Source organism: Carassius gibelio, chromosome B1, assembly GCF_023724105.1.
Source record: "Carassius gibelio isolate Cgi1373 ecotype wild population from Czech Republic chromosome B1, carGib1.2-hapl.c, whole genome shotgun sequence".
NCBI lineage: Eukaryota > Metazoa > Chordata > Actinopteri > Cypriniformes > Cyprinidae > Carassius > Carassius gibelio.
The window spans coordinates 8,770,852-8,783,157 of record NC_068396.1 but is presented as its reverse complement, the minus strand read 5'-3'; the positions used below and the strand labels follow the sequence as shown (position 1 = coordinate 8,783,157).

At 35.7% G+C, this 12,306-nt stretch overlaps 1 protein-coding gene across 1 annotated transcript in view; it reads left to right on the top strand.

Moving 5' to 3' along the window:
• The window catches only part of LOC127949210 (protein sidekick-1), a 199,493-nt gene that overhangs the window by 64,825 nt on the left and 122,362 nt on the right, over positions 1-12,306 (top strand). Inside the window, exons 3-4 of the mRNA XM_052546238.1 lie at positions 8,436-8,592; positions 10,935-11,041. Coding sequence (XP_052402198.1) covers positions 8,436-8,592; positions 10,935-11,041 — 264 coding nt within the window. The remainder of the gene's footprint in view (positions 1-8,435; positions 8,593-10,934; positions 11,042-12,306) is intronic.

Below are 12,306 nucleotides of genomic sequence, written 5' to 3'. Positions count from 1 at the left end.
TCTGGTTTAAAGTGCTTTGACTTTCATTGTTCATCTGATATATCTTGTGTTTTTACTTGAGTGTTACTTAAAAGGAGATCTTAAATAATGTTTTCATACTGTAAGTGTTTTTGCTATACCAGATAGCGTTCAAAGTCTTTTGGGTCTGAAAAGAAGTTTTTGATACAAACTCCTTATGCTCATCATCTCTTACAAAAAAAAAACACAAAAAAAAAAAAACACATAATTTTGTAAAATATTATTAATATTTGAAATGACCATATTCTGTTTAAGCATATGTAAAATGTTAATTAATTCTCTAATGCCAACGCTGAAATTTTAGCGTTCTGTTATGCTGATTTGGTGCTCAATAAACATTTCTTTTTACAATCAAAACAGTTGCTTAATATTTCTGTGAATATTCTCACACACACAAAACCTTCCACACCTGCTCTGTGCTTAATGTTCTTTTGTAGCAGCTGCATATAACTGTATTTATTCAATCAAATCTGGTATATTCGGTTATATATTACACAGGCCTCTGGAATACTTTGTTCTGATTGGTCAGTTGCAGAATTCAGCGATTTAATATTTCTAATATCGAGTTCTTGAGAAAATCACAATCTTATAAAACCTTTTCGCAATTACAGTTTCATATCAAAGAATTACCTCCCATATGCTCCCTGTCTGTAGATTTCCTTCCGTGAGGGTTTGATCGTCAGGATAAATTTGGTGTGAATGCTTTTTGATCTAAACCGATCTGAATAATGAATGAAAAGAGATCCATCTGCCCATCACGTCAAGACAAGACATCCACACTGAGGTTACCCTGGCCAATGTCTTGAAAGAATCGGTGAGAATCAAGTCTTTGACATGCTCTTGAGAAAAGGTTAAAAGAAAGAACTTCCCACCCTTGCCTTGGCTTTGCTTGAGATCGGTGCCAAGGGAATATATAACGGCTATACTCTTAATACAGCATGTCAAGAGATTTCTCTTTTGGAGGATGGTAACTCTTTCAGATGGGGCTCATCACCCGTTTTACTTGAAAGAGTGTTTCTAGAGCGCGTCGAGACGTTTCTGGGGTATGTTGTCCTTGTGAAACAGCAGGACTGTCAAGAGAACTTTTCTGCTCTTGAGGGTATGTGTCTGTGTTTGCGAGGCTCTCTGATAACTTAATCTTACGTCGAGCCGAGTTTAAGCCTGTATTTGGATTTTGTTGAAGAAAAACTGCAGGAAAGAAATATCACCAGTGCTGCCTTCGGTATCTCAGCGGTTTCTCCAAGACAACGTTGAAGGATTTGGAGAGCAATGACTTTTTGTTCAAATTTTCTGTTTATAGATACACACTTTTCAGTTTGTTTCCAGGGCAACATTTGTCATTTTCATTTAGTTTAACCTGATGTACTAAAAGAACAACAACAAAAAAAAAACAATTATAGAAAGTATACAAACTCAAGAAAATCACTGAAACTTCAGCTAAACAAAAGAAATCTAAAATGTACATTCAAAATATCATTCAAAATACTCTCTAAATACATCTCAATGATGCTGAGATGTACTCTTTTTAAATATGCTGTTTAAAACTAATTAAAGCTAAAAGGCATTTTAAAAGCTACAAGTGAATTAAGACATTATGATGTACAATATAAGAATGGATATTCTTTTTAGATTTTAGAGATCATTTAACAGTGTAATTAAGCAATTACTTTTTAAGAGAAAGTGAGTGTTGGATAATGGCAGTGATATTAAAAGATAATGAAAATGAGCATGCTTTATCAGAACAGAGCTCAACCATGTCCGTCGTTTTGCCGAGATACAGTACCAAAGTTTAAATAAAAACCCGACATTTCAATATGAACGCTATGTAGCCATAAAAATATTTTTCTGTGAATCTACAGTACTGAATGAAACCATTGGTGATGCAAGTGACATTATGACAATAGCATGACGATCATCCTATTATACAGCCCGTGGTGTAGACATTTAGAAATTTTAAGCGTTTAGCCGCCTGCCTGTGTTTGTATGAATGAGCGATTGTGTATGTCCTTTTCTTTCAGCCTTCTATTTGTTTTTGTTTGCTCTCTCTCTTCATTCAGTGTTAGTTTAGTACTTCATTTTCAGAGCTGTCAGAGTTTGCATGCTTTTGAACTTTAATTTGATTATAAGCAAACAGAAAAGCGCTGAATGCTTCACTAACGCCCTTATCTGGCGGCAAACAGTAATTATTGTGCATTTGTTCTATTTGCCCTCTGAAGAATAACTTATTCTCTCAGCTGTACATGTCTACCTGAACACTAAAGGGTGATGGGAAATTTAAAACGATTTAATTTGTTTCTATACTGCCAAAACAAGCGTGTGTCCAGCAAGGGGGTTTTAGCTTTGCTATGTATTTCGAGTCCCTCCTTCAGTGTAAACAGTTTCTAGTGAAATGTAACGTTTTTGCTTCCGCGTTTTCTCTGAAGGTAACATTGTAAACTTCAGCAGGGGAATATAAGGGTAACTCTGCAGTCCTTTAAACCACATGCCATTTGAGATTGAAGAAAACTGTTGGTGGCAGGTGACAATTGGCCACTTTGTAAACAAAAATGAAATCCTGCAGAGTCACAGCATGTGCCTGCAGCTATGTGTGTGTATAAAAAGATATCCTAAATCTGAAATTGACTGAAATATGTGCGAAAATGCATTGGAGATGCAATCGCAGTGCTTTAATTTTAATTTAATATTGATTTTAAAATCATATTATACTATATTATCATACACGATCAGTTTACTATTTGCCTAGGTCATTTAAAACACTGTATAAGTAAGGTTTCGATTTATTTTGGGTACATTTTATGTACCGTCTGTATGTTTCAGAATTTAAGCACACACACATTGTGATGAACAGTGAGCCTATAACTAAAAGTGCGAAAAGCATGAAGGTGCAAAAAAGCTCAGTCTGTTCTTTTCCTTTCTTTTCTTTTGTAACATAACACCCGATATTAGAGATCTTACACATCTGTCTTCTTCAATTTGTTCTCTGCACTGCCACTGGCACTGACGCTTGAATGTGAAACTGATAAAATCTAATATGCTGAAGCTATATCTAAGCTTCCTGCTAAAATATGGACCAAACAGTATTATCGTAGACAGTTGGTAATATATTATTTGTATATGTATTATAAGGATTAAAATGTAAAAAAATTTGTAGCATATGTAAGTTATACCGTATGAAGAAGAAAAAATACTAACTTAAAATATTATAATTACTTTTATAAAAATAGATAATATTTTAGAAAAAGATAATAATTAATAGGCTAATGATTTCATACATTTAAAAATGTTTCATTAAAAACTAAAGCTAAATAAATTTTTCATAATTCATAATATTTTGGATTTTAAAAATACAGTTTTTGTGTAAAGTAATTTATTATTTTTAATACATTTAATTAAAAAATGCAAAAAATAAATACAATTAAATGCATTTTCAAACTTATGAATTTTAGTCTTTGGTCTATAAATTTTTCATAATTCATAATATTTTGGATTTTAAAAATACAGTTTTTGTGTAAAGTAATTTATTATTTTTAATACATTTAATTAAAAAATGCAAAAAATAAATACAATTAAATGCATTTTCAAACTTATGAATTTTAGTCTTTGGTCTATAATTTTCATTTCAGTGCATCAGTGGAGTAAGTATTAGTTTAAATGTCAGATATTGTGTCTTTATTTGGCAAATAAAGTTTCTCAAGTCTAATATAAGCCCTGCAGTTTTCACAGTTCAGGTAACACTGCTGATTCTATCCATAATGTTTGTCCTTTCCATTTCACAGATCGTACTCTTTTTAGGGTTGCATAGTGGTTAGAGAGTTTGATTCCTAACCCTAGGGTTGTGGGTTTGAGACTTGGACCGGCAAGACCACGACTTAGGTGCCCTTGAGCAAGGCTCCGAACCCCCAACTGCTCCCCGGGCGCCGCAGCATAAATGGCTGCCCACTACTCCGGGTGTGTGTTCATGGTGTGTGTGCACTTTGGATGGGTTAAATTCTGAGTATGGGTCACCATACTTGGCTGTATGTCACTTTCACTTCCTGCTTTATGTTCTTTGAGCGAGGAGGTGTAGTCCTTCATAGAGAGAATTGCTGGTCATAAGGCACTTTTAAAGGGATGTGTGTGTGTGTGTGCATATGTTGTTTCCCGTTCCCTTGAGAATCTTCTGCCTCCACTTTATGGAAATGTCACTGATCACCCTGTCTCTTCCGCTGCGTGAGTCTGTGTGATGTGTGTATGCGCGTACAAGTGTGTGTGGACAGCTTGTGCCGGAGTTCACCGAAATGTTTGTGTGTGTGTTTGATGTGTAAATGTCACTGATCACCCCGTTTCTTCCACCTGATTACCCATGCTTGCTTCTACCTGTCTGTGCGCTCAGATCTTCTCTGTGGGAAACTGTATCCTGAGGCCAGAGGAAAATACTGGTGCATTATGGGTGGGGGGCCACTTAACTCCCCAAAACTGTGCGGTTGTGCTGTGAGTACATGCGGCTGTCACGCCGTCTCATTATACTGGAACCACAAAAAAGGTCAGATCTCAGGGTGCTGTGATCCTCACATGGTGTATTTGTCATTAGAAGAAATACAGATTTGCTTCATTAAGTTCAACATCAAGCTCCTTTCCTGTGAGATGAACACAGTAATCATTCATCAGTTAAGGATTAAAGGTGTTAGCACCAATGTTCAGTCCCAAACAATGATAGGAACTGGAGAGTTATATTATATATTAACAGTATATTAAAGAGCCAGTAAGATGAAAGTTCTAAGCTTCCTATCACTGTTTATAAGTCCTGTACATTAGGTTTAAATCCATCCAAGGTTAAGAAACACTGTCATTTTGTCAAAATATCATTTTAAAATGACCTCAATTCTCAGAGATCCCCAAACGGTTCACGCGAAGCTGTTCAAAAGAATCAGTTTCCTTAAACCTCACCTTTCGGTAGCATACTGTGTTCTGATTGGTCAACTAACATAGTCAGTTTTGATTGGTTGTTCCGCACACACCTTCACGGTAAACAATGTGTTAGCATCTGTTTGGGGTGAATTATGTCTTATTCCTCTCACCGCGAAGCAAACAGTAAAATAGAAAACTTGAACAGTCTCGCTGCTTTTTCTTCTGTGTGGGTGTATTCAAGCCGCACGCTTCAGTTTGAATCTGAATAGCTCGTTCAGCGCGGGGGCGTGGTCACGAAGGGAGACATGAAAAACAGACATCGCGTTGTTTTCATATGGATTACTTTAACACAGAATATCTGTTTTCGGCAGCACTTGTTTAGTTTTAAAGTAGACATGTCAAGCTTTCTATAGATATCTCACTTATGTCTCTTCGTTGAGTATTCACGGAGTTACACTTCATTTTAACGACTTGTTTTTAAATGACGATCAGCACAAACAGGCTGCAGACAGCACACATACTGATAAGACGCTCGGGAGAAAACAGACACATAACTTCATAATCATACTTCGCATTGTGATTTGGAGATGCTCGTTGTTCTAAATAAAGTTGGCAATGAACCCTCTTTTATGGCCAAACGCTTTGAAAATCCCGCCGTGTACTCAACGAGATTAGAAAAGCAGTCATCAGTGAAATGTTGTGAACACAACAAAAGGGATTTGTTGTACTGCTCTGGTATTGTGGTAAAAATGAATTTTAGCCATTGGTTCTTCTGATCTTCATTCTTTGGCAGTGAAAATAAAACAAACTTGCCTTTACAATTAAAAACACACTGTCTCCTCGACATGATGCTATCAAACCAACCAGAGCGTCTGTGTGTGGGGGGTGGGGCTGGTCAGAGTTCCGTTACTCCCAACACGGTAGGCGGAGATTATTATGCAAAGTGCTCCTAGTGAGGTACATAGAGATGGGCAAAAGATTTGAAATCTATAACGACTCATATCTGCGACTCAGAGTCGACTCCTTACTTTAGAAGCCAATAACTTTATAAATCGTGTACTTTTTGGTTTAATTACTTTGCACATTGTTTACACTGATGGACAGCTACATCATACACTGTAATACAGGTAATTTTTGATTTCCCATCTGTGTGGCTCTTTAATGTTCAAATTGATTAAAAATCTCACTTCTGTCAAGATGTTATTAAAAATGAATCTGAATGCATCCTAAATTAACTTTGTCTCATAAAGAGATCTAATTATCTGGTTCTTATTGACATCGCATCAATTTAGTTGCATCAGTTTAGTCATTTGTTTTTTAATTGTTTTTATATGTCTATAGTTTTCGTTTTTTTTGTTTTAGTTATTTAAGCACTTGAACTGAGAAATTTCAAGCAACTACTGAGAAATTTCAAGTAATGGGATGTTTTTAGTTTCAGTTTTAAAATCAAAATGTAAAAATGCTCAAATTATTTTAAATTCTTTATAAAAATGACTGAATTATTTAAATGTACATATATACATATATTTTTTACTTTATCTACCAAAATCTAAAAATAATAATTATTTATTATTATTATTATTATTATTATTTTAGAAAATGTTAAGATCTAAGATTTCTATTCTCTCACCTTTGTGTGTTTAAGCAAAGCACTTAGTGGCTGCAGGAGGGCTGTTTCTGTAATTAGTCTTTTTTTGGATGAAAGCGTTTGCTAAATGGCGAGTAATTTACTAACAAGTGTGATGGGAGCCACTAAACCATTGGCCTTTAGCTTCACAATAACAGACTGAAGTCATTTTATCCAGCAGAGACAGTAAGAATGTTTCATTTGAATGTTGACCTGGGCAAGGCACCAGACGAGAAGACTGTGCCAAAGCTACGCAGCAATATCTTGCTGCCTTCTGACTAAGATACTTTGCTTTGCCCAAATCCTTAGGCAGCATCATGTGTAAATACATAACATATAATGCAATTACAGAACTCAGTCAAACAAGCTGTGAATAAATATAGTGGAGTAAAATGATGATATGGATTTATAATATCAGCTATGTATTGGTTATTGACTGTCACATGATATTTGTAAATGTAAATATTGTGTTTCTGATATTTGCCAGAATTTCAAAAAAATATTAACAAAAATAATACTGACTGTTTTACTCAAGTATCACATTGTTAGCTTGCTGGAGTCAAAGAGGTCAATGTTGTTAACTTGAAATGCTATCATCAAATTCTGTCGGAATCAATTGTCAGTTGTCTTTTGTGTGCACTTCACGTCAGTCCTGCTCTTTCGCTGCTTCCTGAAAAACATTCCAAATCAATTGCTGTTTTATGCAACAGAGCTGACAGTATGTCTTGTGAATGTACATTCAGTTTAGTATGACTATAGACCGAATGGAAATTTTTGCATACCAGCTTCCATACGTTTAGAGAGAGTCTCATCTCAGGTCACATGCCTTCCCAATCCCGTTTCTGTTTTCTACTAGCTGGATGTTCTTCTCTCAGTTCTTCAGTTGTAGTGATGTCATCTGAACTATAGATGGAGAGATTAGATTCACAATACACAAAGGCTTTGAAACAAGTTTCCCACAAAGCACTTGAGTGAAAGTCCCTTTGAGATCTTTTTTCTGGGTTTACTGGGGGAATGTGTAGTATGTGGTCTGAATGCTGACATGAAGGTGACTTATTCTTTTGACAAATACCAGTCTTTCCTTTTACATTTAACTGGGTGTCTAAGGGCAAGTGTGTATTTGCAGATTACTATTAATCACAGAATCGGCTTTACTGACGAGATGCAGATGACCGTTGCATGCGATTTATCATGCAGCCCTTGTGTGTTGATCACAAAGTACAAAGAAAATGACTAAAACTAAGATGCGGAGTGTATTCAAAGCGTCACCATTACTGTTTAGAGTGCGTGGAATGGTGAGCTGTGATTGGTTAAGCTGATATATCGTACTCTGCAAAAAATGGAGACTGACGATTGCCGTGGTTTGGAAAAATGGGAGAAAAAATGATCTAATAACTTGGTGAATATCGCATTTTGCATAAATATATATATATTAAAAAAATAACATTTTTGGTATTTTTAATACCAACTAGAAACCATACTGATTTTGGTGAAATCTCAATAAAAAAAAAAAAAAAAATGCCGTTCATGGCATTTGGAACAAAACTTTTCATAGAGAGAGGGAGAGAGAGAGAGGGAGGGAGAGAGAGAGAGAGAGAGCGAGCGAGCGATACCCTCATATAATGAGATGTACTCTAAATGTGTAATCAGGCTCAGATATCAGTCTGGAAATAGCCTGGGTGATATAATATCGGCCATGGTTGATATATAGGCCATTTATCAGAGTAGTATCTGGCCAGTATGACCATTTGAAATATCATGGTCAGCACTTTATTCTTACGCTCAGTGTGCTTTCATTCATGCATCATAATTAGACATCTTTGCACATTTGGGGAAGTTGAACTGTTCGTTATATCAAAATTAAGCATGGGTTTTCATTTTGTTATTGATGTTCTCTTTGCAGACATCGCTCCGTACTTTAAAACGGAGGCAGGGGCTGCACAGACACACCTGGAGGGGAACAGACTCGTGCTCACCTGTCTGGCTGAGGGCAGCTGGCCGCTGGAGTTCAAATGGATGAGAAACAACTCAGATATCACTGAATACACACCAGAGTACAGGTAATAATCAACACATAATGTACACTCTGCTGCACCGTTTCCACATTTAGACATACATATTTAATTGTTTTAGCTGTTTATATCTCTTATCCAAAAACATGCAACAGGGACAATCCTTCTGAAGCAACATTATTAATCACACTAAAATGGGCTTTAACATCTGATCTTTCAGGAGCTATTCCAGATCATGTATTAAACCCCCAATTCACAAATCTTATTGGGATGGGATTTTTTATGCACTATTATGCACTATTTTAAGATAAGTTCCCATTATCTGAACTGGCACCCATGTACCGAGGTCATTTGATTCTGGATTGCACTGCACAAAAAAAATGTGCTAAAATATAAAATAAAATAGATGGTGCTGAGTCCTTTGGGATCTCATTTGTCCTGTACCCTTCTTTGGCCTCTTTCTCTTGTATGGTCATCCATCTTTGACCCCTTGTATTTCAGAGACATTATTATTACAGTGACTTTAGTGTTGTGTATAATAAAGAAATGGTGTATAATAAGAACAGTGCTAGCAAGATGAGCGATGAGGTCTATTTTCATCTTTTTTTAAAGCAATGACATTTGACTTTAAAAGGATAGATCATCCGAAAATGAAAATTCTTTCATCATTTACATTGTTCCAAACAGGTATGAATTATCTTTTTAATACTCAACAACACAAGAGAAGATATTTTGGAGAACATGTGTAACCAAACAGTTGATGGTAGCCATTGACTTTCATAATATCCACCTTTTTCTTCAACATGGAAGTAAGCCTTTGGGCAAGACTTCTGGTTCATTAGCCGCTATAGGGAAATAATGAGAAGAAAAACAACATGCATAAACTGTAAAACTGTTTGCTTTATAAATCAGTGTGTTCGCAATTAAGACAACATATTCAAATAATATGGTAAGAAACACAAATTTTCAATATCAATCAGCAAAACTAACAGTTCTGTACAGCTAAAAATAGCTGGACATGGATGAGACAGGAAGCCAAACCCACAGAATTTACAAATGGCCTTTTTTTATGGAAAGAAAAAGGTGAATAGTTTGCCATATTATAGAAGTCAATAGCTAACATCAGTTGTTGGCTGAAATGTTGCCATGAAAAATTTAATAAAATTGCCTCACATTGTTCTAAACAGATTTGTCATTATTGTTAACTAAAATCAATACTATTTACCCAATTTGGTTAACTAAAAAGAAATGGAAGTAAAATAAATTGAAACTATTTAACTAATATTTACAACAAAATATTTGAAAAGCTAAAGTAACTAAAGTTGAATTCTAAGTATATACAAAAAAAAAACCTTTAATAAAAATGAAAAACTGAAAACTAAATATACTTTCAATGTACAAAACACAACAAACTTACTAAATATATATTTAAACAAATGCATTTGAAAACTGATTAAAACTATAAATGCTAGAAAACTATAAAATAAAATTGTAATTGTATATAAATAATATTAATAATATATAAGATGTATCTTTCTTCTGTTTCTAATTCATCCTGACAGTAACATTAAAATGTAATGTTTTTCAGTGTTCCTCTGAATCTTTCTATAAAAATGACAGAGTGTTGAGTTTTCATCAGTGCAGCTGATTCCACATTCAATCCATGTGAACCATCACTTCTGCATTAAACACAGTCATCTGTTAAACGAATCAACTCAGATTTGAGCAGCTCTGACCCTGTGGGCTTGTAATCTTTCTCATTAAAGCACACACTCGCATCCATCTGTTCATAAATCCAAGCACTTATTAGTGTTCACTTTCAAACTCCTTGTCTATTTATTGTACAGGCTGAAGAAATCATGTTGCAAGTACTGATTACACATATTTGACCGTCATATAAGAGCCAAGTCTTGGAATTCATCCAAAATAACAGTATCATACTACTCATACTATTTTTGCGATTTATTCTATAACTTGGTGAACAGTATGCAAAATCATATAGTGTGGTAAACTTTTTATTCTAAAATGCGATACACTTGATTTGACCTATTAATTACTGTATGATGGAGGAACTGCACAGCTCCAATTTTTTTACAGCCTATTTCTTCCTTGGCTCATTATTGGATCAAACTGCAAGCAGTGAAGACAGTTTTATGCAAAAGTGAATTAAAGAAGTTTGATAACTTGAAGTGACTCACTGAATTAAACATGCAGTGTAGTGAGGTTATAATGAGATAACGGTGTAGTACACTACTGTTTAAAACATTTATCATTGCACAATGCACTCTGTTTCACACTCAAAAGGACATGGCATGCAGTATAGTGTGTACTGCACAGCAGGAACATCAATGAAGCATAATGTAAATCCCAGATCTCTTTCTCTCTTCCAGGTACACGATTATGTCATTAAAGCGGGAGGACGCGGGTATATATCAGTGCGCGGTGAGAAACAGGATGGGAGCACTGATCCAGACAAGGGCCGATGTTCGCGTGGCTTGTAAGTACATGTGTATGTTGTTAGAAAGGGAGTCCAGGAGGCTGATGAACAAATGGATTTCACACATCACCACACTCACCTAGAACACACACATATGAATGTAGTACAGGAGTCCCATTGGGGATGAACTAAAAGTGATGTTCAGGAAACACTCCAGTAATTTCTAAATATGCTGTCACTCCGGTACACTTTATTTACTGTTTGAAATACAGCAGGCATACGGGAGCAACAAAAAACATGTAGTAGTAGTTGTGTTAAGCAATATGCATTATATATTGTCATATTGTCAGCCTGTGAGATTGCCGGTACACAATATCATCATGCAAATTTATTAAATGAATTACTTCATTACATAGCCAGAGAGAGAACCAACTCCAGGGTATGGCTAAAAGCAACCTAATGCTAATGTAATCTATTAAAGGCTTAGTTCACTCAAAAAAAAAAAATTCTGTCAAAAATTCTGTTGTTCCAAACCCGTAATGGTGCGTTCACACCAGACGCAAGTGATTTACATGTTAAGTCAATGCAAAGACGCGGATAGACATCCTGTGCTGCAAATGACGCATTGCAAATTGATCGTTTCGGGCGTATTGACGCTCGAAAGGCATGATTTGTGCGAAATTTCGCACCGTGTTAACCAATCAGGAGCTTGCTCTAGTAGTGATGTGATTACGACGTAGCGAGCAGAGGGAAAATCCGAAACAACAATGGAGGACAAAGTCATCGTCGCTGTATGTGGATACTTTTACAGAAACAGGAATAAAAAAGATCTTGCCTGGAAGAAATAGATTAATTGAATACCAAAGTCCTAAGATTACCTGTTAGATTTACCCAAAACTAGTTATATTTTATGTTGAACCACTAAAGAGACATCAGAGCCAGCGGCAAATGTCAGAAGGGCTATCCAAATTGAGAGTGCTCTAGGTGGATACATGATCACTGAGCTCCCGCTGATCGCATGGAGCTGATCGTCTGCGAAATGTGCGAAACACATTTTTAAATAGGCACTGTCTCTAGAAATAAACAGCAGATTTGAGTTTAAAACAACTACATTCTCGCCTGAAAAACTTCATGACACGATAACAGTAATATTTAGAAAATTATCAGAATAACTGGTGGTTGAAATCACAATGCTACGTGAACTCAACTGGCAGAAGCCCCTCCCATGATGTGAATTCGCATCTGTTGTGAAGTTAATTTAACGCGCGAAAGAAGCGCATAAACTCAAAATGTAGCGTGATTTATGACTCATCTGAACGCTTCTG